Source organism: Thalassophryne amazonica, chromosome 13 (assembly GCF_902500255.1).
Source record: "Thalassophryne amazonica chromosome 13, fThaAma1.1, whole genome shotgun sequence".
NCBI classification, from domain to species: domain Eukaryota; kingdom Metazoa; phylum Chordata; class Actinopteri; order Batrachoidiformes; family Batrachoididae; genus Thalassophryne; species Thalassophryne amazonica.
The window spans coordinates 40,456,019-40,470,612 of NC_047115.1; the positions used below are offsets into that span (position 1 = coordinate 40,456,019).

Below are 14,594 nucleotides of genomic sequence, written 5' to 3' on the forward strand. Positions count from 1 at the left end.
TGAGGCAGGTTGGCCAAGCAGTTAGTGCTCTTGTCTCTAGATCAGAAGTTTCCCGGTTCAAGACTACTCCTGCCCATTCTCCATGTAATTGCGCCAGGAAGGGTATCGTGGGTAAAGTTAGTGGCAAATCATTGTGCAGATCAATCTCTGATCAGGCACACAATGCTGACGGAAATTATGAAGTGAAATTGTTTATTGGTTTATGTGCTGGGTTCTTTTACATTCATGACAGGGTTGGGGGCCAAGTGGTTCGTTAGTGCACTTGGTTTCAGTGTGGAAGGTTCACGGTTCAGACTCCACCCATGCCATGTTTGTCCATGTACTGTGGATAGGGACGCACCGATCTACAGTTTTTCACTTCCGATCCCAATACCTGAATTTGGATATTTGTCGATACCGATACTTTTCCGATCCAGTATCAGAGCTCTGTTTGCTTTATTATTATCATTGTTGATTTTATATGAGGATTTTCTTAAAAAATAAGACCTGAAAGTTGAGCTACAATTTGCCAGAAGGTGTGTCTACGATTAAAGCCTAGATTTTTTGTTTTGGTGAATGAATTAAGTACTTTTATTTTTTTTATAGACTTTTATAGCCTTATTTTTATAGACTTAAAGAGAAAAGACTGCACTCTCCCTGCCTGTCTCTCACTCTCTCCCTCGCGCTCTCTCTCTGTCTGTCTCTCACTCGCTTTCTCTTGCTCGCGTTTTCTCTCTCTGTTTTTGTACTGTGCAAACTTCGAACTTTTGGGGAACACGAAGCCTTTCAACTGTAAAATAAATGTATCATCACCGACGCTCACGCACAGGATTTTAATGGAGTCGTTTTCCCTTTTAGTGGACAGAATCTCTGTTCAGCTTCTCCTCCTCAGCTGCACGCTGAGCTGGTGTTTTATAGCCTCGGGACAGTGAGGCACCTAACTTTTTAGCCCACCTTTTCAGCAACAATTCAGTCCATTTTTCAGAAAATCCGTGCTCGATGAACAGACAATTTGAACCTGAGAGCCGGGCAGAAATTTGCAGCTAACCACAGCTAGAACACTGCGGAAAAGAGCTCTCTAAACTGCTCGGCTTCAAAAACTTCCCCTCTCCCCTCCTCCCACTCGGCAGCAAACAAGCATTCACAGTAGCTCTTCTCCGGTATCGGAAAATGTCGCGGGTGGGATCGGTATTTTCTGATACATGAATTACGTTGGTATCGGAACCCGATACCGAGCCGGGGTCCTATCCCTAATTGTGGAGTTATGTCAGGAAGGGCATCCGGTGTAAAACTTGTGCTGATTCAACATGCAGATCCACCTTGGATTTGCTGTGGCGAAAACAAGGGAGCAGCCAAAGGGATTTACTTTGTTCTTTTACATTCATGCGAAGTGTGGCAGCTGGTATTTGTTGGGTTGCAAATGGAGCACGTCTTGGTGCTGTTACTGTTGTTAAATTGGTGAAAGTCATGTGGTAATTTGGGAGCTACACCTTTCTACTTGATGGTTAAATAAGCCCAACTCTTTTCTGATGTAATTGCAAAGACTCAGTTGCCATACTCACTAACTTTATTGCCAAGCTTGTGGCTTGGCAGAAGGAACTCCACTTGCTTTGTATACTGTTGTTTCGTAGCTCTGCCTTGCCTACTTGTGATACGTCAGGAAGCCTCATTGTGCATTATCACTTATACCTCAGGACATTTAGGAATATGGGATCTTTACCCATGATTCTTTGATCAGGTTGATGATGTACAAAACCAGTTGGTCAGTCCTTTTTTACATGTATACAGTGTAGCTTAAGTTATGGGCATTCTGACTGAAGAATGAATAATTCCCTAGATGGAAGTATTTAAGTTGGATATTATATTTAAGACTACAACTAATAATCTATTTTTGATTAATTTGCTGATTGGGTACTAGTCTTTGAATTTAAGTTTATTTTTAAAAATGGTTGAAAATGAACAATGCCCATTGTCATTTACCAGAGTTGATGGTGTAATCTTCAAATCAGTGTAGTTGCATTCTGTTTGATTTAGCAATAGAGAAACTCTACAAACTTTTGGAGAAGCTGAAACAAGTTAACTTTTTTTGTCACTTTTCCTTGAGAAAATACATTTTTTTGACTTGATGCACTATTCCTCCATAAGTAATATTTTGCCATGATAAAACACAAAATATGAACACAATACCTAGTTGCCAAATTGTTTTCAACTTGGTTCATACACTAGTATAAGATGGCTCTTATGTTGCATATCTATTAAGTATGCTCTCATTTTTAGCAGTTCCATTAAAAATGCAGACCTATTTAGATTTTTTTTTTTGTTTTTTTTTTTTATGTTAATGCTATCCAATAAGTGGTTACCAAATGAATCGGTGAGTTTGATAAGCCAAACCTTTAAGCAGTTTTGCTAAAGGTGGAAAATAAGATGTAGTTTGTGTTTTACTGGACAATTATTTTGCGTCGTCAGCTGGCTTATTGTTTAATTGACAATCATAAGGCAGTCATTTACAGTGAATCCCCTCCTCATTAAATTAAATTTGAACACTTTAATTTATCAGCAAGCAAACATAATTTTCTCTCTCTCTCTCGTAGCAAATAAAATGTTCAGCTATCTCCTTTGAAAACTATCAAACGCTACTGTTCTTAAAAAGCTCTTATTGTAGCACCTTCACACAAAACCAGCACACAACTTTTATTTGTACAGTGCTTTGGGTAAAGGCTCATGGTTTCATAGAAAGATTATATAAAACTGTAATAAATAATTAAAAAAATAGCTAACCACCTTTATGTGTAAACTTGTAGTTAAATGCACTCTGGAATTTTTAAAGGCTTTTTAAAATATATATAAGCGGTGACCCTTCACACCACATTTAATGCTTAATATTGAATAATTGCCATTTAAGTAACATGAATGTAAATTATTGTAATCACTCAGATATTTACATGTTTTTTGTGGGCATGTGTATATATTCATCATGATGAATATGGTGAAAAAAGTAAAACTTTTTTCTGCTTTATCTTGTGCATGGCAAATGTACAAAGGCAAGTGCTTGTGAAACAATAGCACAAATGCAAACAGTGTGGCTCTTGAAATCACTGATCTGTACCTCTGTACAAAAGTATATGCAAACCTATCATAGCATAGAAAGGAAAGGTAGTTGGTGTATTTTGCATGATTACTCTTAAGTGTGTCAGTAATGAATTTAATGTACATAGTATTTTTTTTTTTCAGATTATAATCAGTATATAAAATGTTAAGTGTTTCATGTAATTTTAACTGTGAAGCTGAAATATCAGCGAACCATTTAAATACACACACACACAATCTCTGATAAAATGCCCACACAATTAAGGATTGCAAAAGTAACTTGTATCCAAAAATGTTATTTTGAAAGAATGCATTGATGCAGTGATACATCCATGTTTGTGCTTGTGTGTACCATAGCATAGAGTGATTTTATTTGCTTCTGCTCATTATGTTGATACTTTTTTTAAAAGCAGTGGACCTGCTCTTTCTGTCTGCAATACTAAGCAAAACCAAGCAAAATCCTCAGGGACAAAACAGTTACCACTTACTGTTTGGGTATTTCTTTGTACACCTTTTGCACATTGCCAGCAAGGCTAGGAATTTAATGAATATAGTGCAAAAAAGAAAAGTTAGCTGTAGCAATTGCTTTGTTTTTAATCTGTAAAATGTATTCTTTGAAATTACACTCACCATTTTTTGATATGCTATACAATACAAAATGGTTTTTTTTGTTTGAAACACCAAAAAAGGCTTACTGTGTGTTTTTTTTTTTACTGTGTGTATTTAACATTGAATTATGGTGTAAACCCAGTTGTTGGCAGTTTCCTCGCTTGCGAGGATAGTGGGAAGGCCTTCTTTTTTTTTTTTTTTTTTTTTTTTATTTTCTGCAAGCCCTCTGGTGGCTGAAAAGTCTGATGCAGGATGCACAAGACCTGTTACACTTGGGGCAAATGAACACTTGAGTAGGCTGGGCTTGTGCTGCTGCCCGTGTAAACCCAGTGTTAAGTTCCTAAATAATGGGCTAACACGTTTCTGTCCACTTTAGAGTACCTCAAACAACACAGATGCTTGTTTTATATAAAACAACACACTGTACCATCATAAATGGGTCTTTGATTTCAGCAGCCAAATGCATGCATTACATTATTCACACAACTCACTTAATTCTTTGTATTATTTGCATAAAAATATAGAAAGTTGAAACATATGTATACATTTCATTCTTCTAAGCCATTCATGTGTATAGTGGAGTATAACACTCACTGTCTATATCCTATTAAAAAGTTGGTTATGGGCTTAATTCTAATAAATGACAGTCTCTCATTTTACTTTTGTATGTCTGTTTTTCTTTGACAGCAGGGGTGGTGGCCAAGTGGTTAATGCGCTTGGTTTCAGTTCAGAAGGTTCCGGGTTCAAATCCTACCCCTGCCACATTTCTCCATGTAATGTGGAGTTGCGTCAGGAAGGGCATCTGGCATAAAACTTGTGCCAATTCAACAAGCAGATCCACCTTGGACTTGCTGTGGCGACCCCAAGTGCAAACAAGGGAGCAGCCGAAGGGACTTACTATGTCTGTTTTTCTTTGGTAGTTGGAAGTGAGAATTTCCTTTGCCATATTTTTGATTTACACTTCAAGACTTATTTCACACGTTACATTTGTCAATTTAGTATGTTGGAATGAAAATATCACTGTATTTGTTAGTGCAGTTTTATTGTAATTAAGAGGTCACTTCAGGAAGTCATTGTTTTACGCATCTGTTCATTAACTTGATTAAAAGATAAATACAGTTTTTTGCACAGTATGATCACATCATTGCTTCAAATCGACTGCAATTTTGAAGTGGTCCACTACACTGACAAAATGTTACCTGAGGTACTGTAGATTTCTCATTCACGGTTTTACATATAGTGCATCCAGAAAGTACTCACAGCGCTTCACTTTTTCCACATTTTATGTTACAGCCTTATTCCTATGAAATTATTTTTTTCTCTTCAAAAATCTACTTAGTGTGACAATGTGAAAAAAGGTTTGTTTTTTTTTTCTTCAGAGATTTTTGCAAATTTATTTAAAAAAAAAAAACCCTAAGAAATCACATGTACATAAATATTCACAGCCTTTGCCATGAAGCTCAGAATTGAGGTCAGGTACTTCTTGTTTCCATTGATCATCCTTGTTTCTACAGCTTAATTGTCATCCATTTGGGGTAAATTCAGTTGATTGGCCATAATTTTGAAAGACACACACCCGTCTACATATAAGGTCCCACAGTTGACAGTGCATGTCAGAGCACAAACCAAGCATGAAGTCAAAGGAATTATCTTTAGACCTCTGAGACAGGATTGTCTTAAGGCACAAATCTGGGGAAGGGTACAGAAACATTTCTGCTGCTTTGAAGGTCCAAATGAGCACAGTGGCCTCCATCATCTGTAAATGGAAGAAGTTCAGATCCATCAGGACTCTTCCTAGAGCCGTAGTCAGGGAGATGACCAAGAAGAGCAAAGATAGGTTCTCCAACCTTGTGGCATCATATTCAAGAAGACTTGAGGTTGTAATTGCTGCCAAAGGGGCATCAACAAAGGCTGTGAATACGTATGTATGTGTGATTTCTTAGTTTTTTATTTTTAATAAATTTGCAAAAATTCCAAATACCTTTTTTATGTTGTCATTATGGTGTTCTGTCAGTGGTGGGCACAGTTCTGCTAACCTGCTAACCGTGTGATATAACCGGGGTCAAAATGCGTAGAAAACTGCTATCATCTGCTTTCCGTTTCAAGATGTCTGCCTCATGGCTGAACCGCTGTATGCTGTCAAGGTAAATGACGCTTCCCTACAGCAGTGGGCAGGGAGCACAAAGAAAGAAGTGCTGACTCATTGGCTGTGTTTGGGTTTGTGATCGCCTTTGATTCTATCAGAAGCGTTGGCGATGTTTAAACTCAAAATCAGCTTGTTAGTAGCTGAGTGTACCGGAGGCAGTACTGAAAGTTATCGGTTAGCGGTTAGCTGTAGCTTCCGATAACTTTTTTGGCAGTTTATTGGTCGTTATAAAAGCTAACTTTTCAGTTAGCTGATTAGCGGTTATCAAAGCTAACTTTTTGGTTAGCTTCGATAACCTGACCTTTGCCTTGCAGCGAGAAAGTCATGGGATCGATTCCCACCTGTGGCCTTTCTGTGTGGAATTTGCGTGTTCTTCCCGTGTTCGCATGAGTCCCTCCGGGTGCTCCAGCTTCTTCCCACATCCAAAGACGTAGGTTAGGTGGATTGGAAATTTTAAATTGTGTGTGTGTGTGTGTGTGTGTGTGTGTGTGTGTGTGTGTGTGTGTGTGTGTGTGTGTGTGTGTGTGTGTGTGTGTGTGTGTGTGTGTGTGTGTGTGTGAGAGAATGTGTTTCTTTGTCTATATGTGGCCTTGCAACAGACTGGCCTACTGTCCAGGGTGTACCCCGCTTTATGCCCTATGACTGCTGGGATAGGCTCCAACCCCCCATGACCCTTAATTGGAGTAAGCGGTTAAAGATGAGTAATTGATAGTGAGTAAAGGATTATTCTCAGTATCTTGTTCATTAATAACATTGGAGGCAGAACTTCTCAGCTGACCCTCATATTGTTTTCATGGAACAGATTTTGTTCTTTGATTGCTTAAATTTTTCTCAGGTTGATTAGCGCCCCTTTGATATGCACCTCTTTGCACTACTCTATGAAACCTTGTATACTTTATGTACACATCATATACTGCATATAAGAAATCCCCCCAGTTTGTTTACATTAATTAGAGCTGTCCCGAATTTTACATTGTACTCAAAACACCACTCTGCAAGCAAAAAAAAAAAAAAACAAACAAAAAAAAAACAAAACACTGGCTGGGACAATGTAATTTATCAAATATAATGGATGAAAGATTCACTTCCAAAATTATTTAAGCTTTTCTTAGTATTTCATGTCTTTGGGCATCGTTTAATCAGATACTATGCTTATTTTATGCATTGTGTTGTGTGTCAGTCAAAACCACAAATGATTCTTGCAGCTTTACTTGCAGTAATAACCTGCTTTGTCCCCTTTTCCTTCAGTGACTCTCCAGACCTCCATGTTGCAAAGGAAAAAGACCTGCAGTCCACATCCACACTGGAACAGTTCATGGCCAAACTGTGTCCTCATCATCAGAGACAGATGGTTGATGCCATAAGTTTCCTTCAGATGGAGGTGAAGGCACTTGCGTCCTCCAACACACTTCAAGCTGCTAACGCTACCACTGTGGTCCAGGCACCTGCATGTTCCACTGCACCAGCTATCGTTGTGAACCCTGAGAAGTCGTGTCCTGAGCTGAAGTTACCCACTGAAACCATACACAAGTCAGAAGCTCAAGACATGGTCATTTCGGTTCCTACAAATTTAACAGATAATGTTCCAGAGACTGCAGTTACGCTGAAAACATCTATTGCTCCTGGTCCACTTTTGGATATTTGCAAGTCTGGTTCAGGGAACAAGCAGCCTTCAGTGGACACTGAGAACCGTCAGGATGGTCACATACCTCTTAAGATGAAAATCATGAAGACAAGCAATGTTGTTGATGGTAACAAGTTGTCCTGTGTGCTTACCACTTCTCTTACTTCTAACTCTGGCACTTTAGAGGAAAGGCAGGGTAACTCGGACTCATCCAACAAAATTGAGACTCTCAGTGCTAGACTGAGCTCTTCTGTGAAAAGACACAGTCAGCCTTGTTTTACACATCCAGCCAGAGAGAATGACACTCTGGGACATGCCAAAGATACACCAGCAAGAGCGTTTTTATCTCATGTGTCTGTTCTTTCAGGCTCCCCGCGAACAGCCAGAAAGTCTATCAAGGCCTCCACTGATCATCAGACAAGGGATTCTAGAAACAGAATCACAGTTGACCCTGATCTTGGCAACTGTGACATTGTTTATATTGACAAACCAATTACAGAGTGTTTCAGGGAAAAGCGACGCAACATGTTTCCACGGCGTAATGCTAGAAAAAGCACGAGAGGGCACCTGTACATTGAGGAAATGTGGGAGTTGAAAACTGTTCGCACCCTGGCTGGTCGTAATGAGAGAGGCAATTGTCCAAATCCAATGCCAGAGCTGATCACACTAGTCACTCCTAAACAAATACTATCAAAACCAGACGGTGTACCACCTGTAGATATGCCTTTTGCTGGAAGTTGTAGAGAAAAAAATAATCAACAAATACCCACAGATGATTCTGAGGGGGTTATACCAGGAACAGGAGATGTGGTGCAGATGGCAGCCAGTGAAGCCGACCTTGTAGTTGAAACAAGTCAGACAGATCAGTGTCAGAGCAAGGAGCAGCCTGCACTGACATCACCAATAAGCGCTTCATCAGAGAGGAAAGAAACAGATATAAATGCAGAACTACTGGAGAATTCATTTACAGATTTTGACCATACAGACGGGACTGGAGAAAATGTTGGTCAAGCTACTTTTGAAGCAGAAAATGTCAACAGTCCTGAGACCCAAGATGACCTGCATGAAAGTAACGAGCAGGTAATCCCAGAACAGGTAATTGACCCGTCAGAGAACGCTATGCAAGACGTTGAATCCCAGGATTTATCAGAGACTGTACATGGTGGAGAGCTGAGACAACAGCAGACTAGTCCGTTAACTGTTGTGAATGCAGAAGAGAAGGTGACAAAGGAACAGGAAGCTGAGAGAACAGAAGAGGAGCAGTCTCAAGAGGTTCAGCCAGAAATGCAGATGGACTGTGAGAACTTGACAGTGACAGAAACATCCCACACCACAGGAGGTTCAGTGGATGAGGAGACAGTGAAGGAGGCAGAAATTAATGCAGTTGAAGCAGTTGACAGTGTTGAACCTCAGAATGAAGATGCTGATGAATTTGATGTCTCCTCAAAGACACTTGATGCACTCTTGAAGGAATTACCCCCTTGGCGTAGGAAGAAGGGTACTCTACTTTCTTTGCCAAAGCGGTTCAGGCAAACAGAAAGTAGTGTTGTGGGCTATTTTAATGGTAAACCCATATCTGCATCTGATAGAAGTCTACGCCATAGAACAAATAATAGTACCACACCACCTAAAAAGCTCCCAGTGAAATCTAGTAAAAATGAATCCCACAGGGTTTCTGGTGATTCATCTGGTGAATCTGTAAAAACATTTGAAAGTACACCTCTGTTACCTCTAGTGACTGAAGAGGCTCCTGATAAATCGAGCCCAGTAGCAAAATCTCCTTCAAAGAACAAACAAATCCAAAAAGAGAAGAAAATTCAGACAGATCATGACAGTTTGTCTGTACATCCTGATCAGCCAGTTGATTGTCCTCCCAGCAAACGCCACCTTAGGTCAGCTCAACACAAACTAGAAGAAAGTCTTGTATCGCCACTCACCCATGTTGTTGCATCTTTTCCATCTCCAAAATCCCCCTCTTCTGATGCACTTCCATCAACAGATCACCTCCCATCTCTCTCCTTTTCTTCATCTCCTCAAAGCATTTCATCCCCTCTTGCAGGCCCTGAACAGTCCCAGGTCAGCACAGCCCCACTGACTAATTCCAGTGTGGTAGAAGCTCATTCAGATGCACAACAAACTGAGATTGAAAGCAGACTGCAGGCCAAACAGAAACTTAGATCTGCAAAAGTTGAAGCCGATGCCAGTAAAAATGGGCAACAGCTTTGCAGTGAGGTATCATATTCTGTAGAAAATCAAAGTCCCATAAAAACTAAAATGGAAACACAGATCATGCCATTAAGAAGTAAACGCATTCTCCGGAAAGACGCAGAAGCAAGTGATTTGCCTTTGCAGCAGACGACAAATGTAACCACTTTAGAAGACAGATCTGTTTGCGGTGATGACAGCAATTCATTCATGTTGAGTAAACCCACAAGAATGCCGTTAAGGAGTATGAGCGGAAAAGCTGAAATACCTCTCCAGTCTCTACCGCAGTCACCACCTCTGGACAGCAAGAAATTATCTTTGAGATCACAAAAACTTGTCATGTCCTCTGACAGCGGGGTCGCTGAAAACCTGAGTGATACAGCCTCAGCTGCCAAATCAGTTTCAGAAAAAATGTCTAAAACTAAGGTGAAGCCACCAACAGTCACGTCTGTGACGTCCCACAACTCGGCCATTCCTGTTACCACATCCAGAGCCGGGCCCCAAAAACAAACTGCAGACAAGTTCTTAGAGCTTCTGAATAGAGAAGAAAACCAAAACTTAATTGCAAACCTGAACAGTAAATATGATAAAATGCAGAAAGGCTGGGTGCAGATAGACAAAGAGGGTCAACCAGCAACAAAACACAAAAACAAAGCAGACAGGCAGGCAGTTATATGGAAAACTAAACGCAGGGCACGAAAACAAAAATCTCCAGACCATAAATACTCACCAGTTCAAATGCTCTTCATGACCAGCTTTGATCTTTCAAGTATTTGCCGCTGGTTCCTTGAATCAACTGAAACAAAGTCTCTTGTCATCGTCAAAAAAGTTAACACACGACTTCCACCAGAAACTCAGATGTGTTTCCACAGCACTTCTGGTGTTTCGGGGATGTCTCAAGGAGTGTTTCCAAGCCTCCAGGCAGAGCGCTTAAAGAAACACTTGAAAAAATTTGCCATTGCTTCTCCCGTAAAGAGCAACCCCAAGAGTCAGAAACTAATTGCCAAAGCACTGGAGCAAGAGTCAAATGCAGTCAAAGCGAAAGAGAGGAGAGAGCCCTCTAACAGCGATCGGTCATCCGCTAAATCATGCTCCTCCTTTGCTGAATCAAATGTGCAAGTAGGTGAATACCAGAAATCCTCCAGTAAGTCAAAAAATCCAGCTAGTGCAAGAATCTTGAGAAAATACTCTCATATCCGAGAGAAGATGCAGGTTCAGCAGACCAAGGCCAGGCTGAAACGGAGCTCAAAAACACTGAAAGCCACCAATGTGAAAACACTCAGCGCCACAAAGTCTGGCTCCAAGTCAAATCCGAAGCGGTCCCTGAAGGCAAAGAAATTATCCCTGTCTGTCAGTAAGCGCATGAAGGAGTCTACGGAAAAAGCGAAAAAGAAGCCACTGACTGGCAAAACCACTACCGTGCATCCTGTGCAAGAGAAGGCCAGGAAGGCTCAAAGCAGCAGTAAAGTCTCTAAAGCACTATCAAAAATTCAACTGCCTAAGAGATGTTCTCAACGACTGGGATCCCCTAAAATGTCTCGACAAAACATTGCAGTCACATCCAGGAACAAGATGGACAAGAAACGATATCATACAGCAAAAGCAGAGGTGGAAAAGTGTGCTGCAAGTAAAGGGCATGCAATAAAAAGTACAAAGGAATCCTCAAAAAGTCCAGCTGCCGATGAAAGGAATACAGAAAATGCTACTGCAAATGCCCAGCAGGGTGCAAATACCAAAGCCCAGATGTCAAATGACCAGGTGCTGACCAGATCCCAGAGGAAAATGGAGACGTGCGTTTCATTGAGCGAAAACCCCTCTTCTACATTGAAGAAATCCACAAAGTCACCGACGGCAAAAAACAGACCTCTTAAACCAGTCGGCAAGTCTAAGGAACCTGCAACAAGGCAGGCAACTTCAAAATCCCTTCCAAAGAAACATCAAGCAGCGGCAGTATCACAAACTACACCTCGAAAGTTGTCAAAAAAGAGAGCTCAAGAATGTTTGGATTCCCCAGCAAAACGCACCAGGACATCGCTGGCAAAATAGACTTGTTGAGATCGTCTTCCTTTGAAAGACTTAGCAAATTTCTTTCATCTGGAGTGGAATGGAAAATTCTGGAATGGAATTTCCATCTGGAAAATATCAAGTTGTTGCTCTCTTACCAAACTCTTTAAGAGTAGCTTTGCAGGAGGGGAGGGTGGACCGGTTCTCTGCCTGGATGGTTGCCATCCAGAACCCAAGAAGCTTCCGTCACAGGGCAGCACCACCTCATGCTCCCAGACTCCACCTGAAGCAAATATGTGAAGTTTTATTTTAAAATTCAGTCATGCTTGAAAAAAATGCAAATGTGATGGATTGTGTGCTGAGCGTGAACACACCAGTCCTCTATGATGTACGTTTGACTTATGTCTCAGCACTCTGACACAATCAGATATAATGTCGACAGACAAACCTCCATTATGAACGTATCTGTAACAAATCTAAGGCTTTGATGACGGCTGTAGTCAAGGTGACAGTTTTATCCTTTAGTTTGGCAGGTTTTTTTTAGTTGCCAGTTTTGGATCAAGTTTGGATAAAATGTATTTTCTGATTTGATATCGTCTTCAGAGGGCACAGGCGTCATTGGGGACATCAGATCAGTTTCATTTTTGTTGACAGCTTGTATTTCCAGCCTGTCTTCCAAACACATTGTGAATTTGTGAATTGTGACCAGGTGCCTTATTTATGAAGTGTTTAAAAAAAAAAAAAAATTGCATTGATTGTGTTTCTAAATGTGAAAACTGTCCTCTAGTTTTCAGTGACTAGAGAGACTGGACATTCATTGTGCTTCACTGTGTGAGCGCAAACTGTTTCCGTTCTGCACCGTTTGCGCGTATTGTGCTTCATCTTTAAATTCTTTATGCTGGCCGAGGTGTTTTATTTTTGTATTAGCGTTTTTCCAGAGCATTAACATGAAGATAGTTCCTATATGTACTGGTTGTTGATGCAAATTGAGTTGTTTAAATGCACAGCAAGTCTCTTTGTATCGTGCTTTTATTTATGTTTATGGTCCGTTTTGGTGCAGGAATCAAATGTACCCCTACAGTCACATCTGAGCATTACATCTTCGACAGTAGCTTCACTTTGTGTAGTTTACCTGCTGGGAGATGATCACTCTGCTGTTTTAGCAACAGAGGTGAAATCCAGACGAAAAAAAAAACATTTGTCCTTTCCTTTAAAAATCCAGAATTGCCCCATTTAAGTCTATGCAGGCTAATTTAGGGCTCATCTTCAAGCAGTCAGTGATGACTTTGGAACATCAACTATTGTGTCCAGTGAAGGGGGGGGCAGTGTGGATGGTTTGTTCGATACCCATAAATGTGTAAGCATTAATGTCACATTACAGGCTTCCCTTGATTATTCATAGGCTGGATATAAAGGGTTTTTATTATTATTATTATTATTATTATTATTGAGTTGTGTTTCCAGGTGTGTTGCAGTTTAATTGCATTATTGTCATTGACTGGCAGATGTTCTCAAAATGTGAAGCTTACTTTCACACTTGTAAATTACATTGATAGTAGCGTATTGTCAGAGGAAAAATACCATTTTTAGCACAGTTATTTCTTTTATTACAATCATCTGTAAATGCAAAACATGTACATCATGTTCTTATTGTTATTTAAGAGCTCCGAGTAGAGTTTAGCAGATCTAAATCAGCCCACCAAATATCTGACTTGAACATGTTTATTCTTTACTGTTACTATTTAAAGATTTCAATTTTGTCAATTAGAAAGACATAACTGCTTTATTTGTGGTAATCCCAAGAATGATGCCTCTTTATGTTAAAAACTTTGTATTTTGCTGGAGTTGATATAAAAAAAAAAGTCTAGAATTTTATATTTGGCTCGTTGTTGTTGTTTTTGTCAGTCATCCATTATGCTGTATGCGTGATAATTTTCTGGAAAAATGTGAGCAAAACAGCTTGAGCTCCAGACTTGGGCTTTAGGAATGATATCAAGTGAAAAGCTCTTTTTAAGCTACATGACACTTTAAAACCACACATTTTGAGAGACAAAACGCGAAAGAAGGTGTCTGCATTCATACAGAATCCTTTTTGCAGAAAGTTTGGTTCTCTCATTTAGTGCATTTCTGTGCAGATGCAGTGTCACTGATGACCACACCTGCTCCTAATCAATCATCAATCCAGTATTCACCAACCATCCAGCAGGTGGCAGACATGTCATAAACAAAGTTTAAAAAAAAACAAAACGATGCAAATATGTAGGCCTTGAGGCCTATTTAGACCTTACTGCTGCCTACTTTCTCTCATGTGCTCTTTTAATTGAATGAGTTACAAGATGATAGCTTTTATTGTTTTTGAGTTTTGATACCATATTGGAGGAGGATGGCTTAATCTGTCCAATCACTGCATTTTACAGCATTTGAAGGAACCCAGGCATTTATGAGGAAGTGTATTGATAGCCAAAGCACTTTATAATGAACAATGTCTCATTCACAACCATGCCTAAGAGGAAATTTGGTCTTAAAACCTACTTCTGCGATTCTCACAAATACAGGTGGACTCACCAATGTTTCCTTATTTGAGGTTTATTCTCAACAGGTTATTGCATTCTACAGTTACATACTATTTGAATTTAAACATGATCTGTGTTCATTTTAAATGAATACACACTGCAGTAACACTTTGCCAGGCCCCTGTTAGAAAACAGGGACATTTCTGTAGTACAGGACTCTCATCATATTTACAGGTGTTTCAAAAAGTCCCAAATCATTGAACAAATCTTCAAGGACCATGTCAGCTTCTCACTAGGAATTTTCTGTCAACTTCACATTTCAGTTTGTGAGTGGGGGCACGTCCCTTCCATCTTATGCCCCTTTTACGGGAATTTGCGGGTTGTGTACTCAGGCTAATTAAGAACAACTGGCATGCGCTTTCCATTT

The 14,594-nt window shown here is 40.0% G+C and overlaps 1 protein-coding gene and 1 long non-coding RNA gene across 3 annotated transcripts in view; both read left to right on the forward strand.

Moving 5' to 3' along the window:
- Positions 1–13,529, forward strand: part of wu:fc17b08 — a 50,407-nt gene extending 36,878 nt beyond the window's left edge. For both annotated transcript variants that reach the window (XM_034185754.1, XM_034185755.1), the window contains one exon: positions 7,070–13,529. In XM_034185754.1, the coding sequence (XP_034041645.1) occupies positions 7,070–11,696 (4,627 nt within the window). In that variant the 3' untranslated portion in view covers positions 11,697–13,529. The remainder of the gene's footprint in view (positions 1–7,069) is intronic.
- On the forward strand, positions 787–2,160 carry LOC117524030. Its single transcript, XR_004564678.1, has 2 exons — positions 787–1,910; positions 1,994–2,160. It is a non-coding gene; the product is annotated as an uncharacterized LOC117524030 (long non-coding RNA).
- Positions 13,530–14,594: the final 1,065 nt, after the last annotated feature.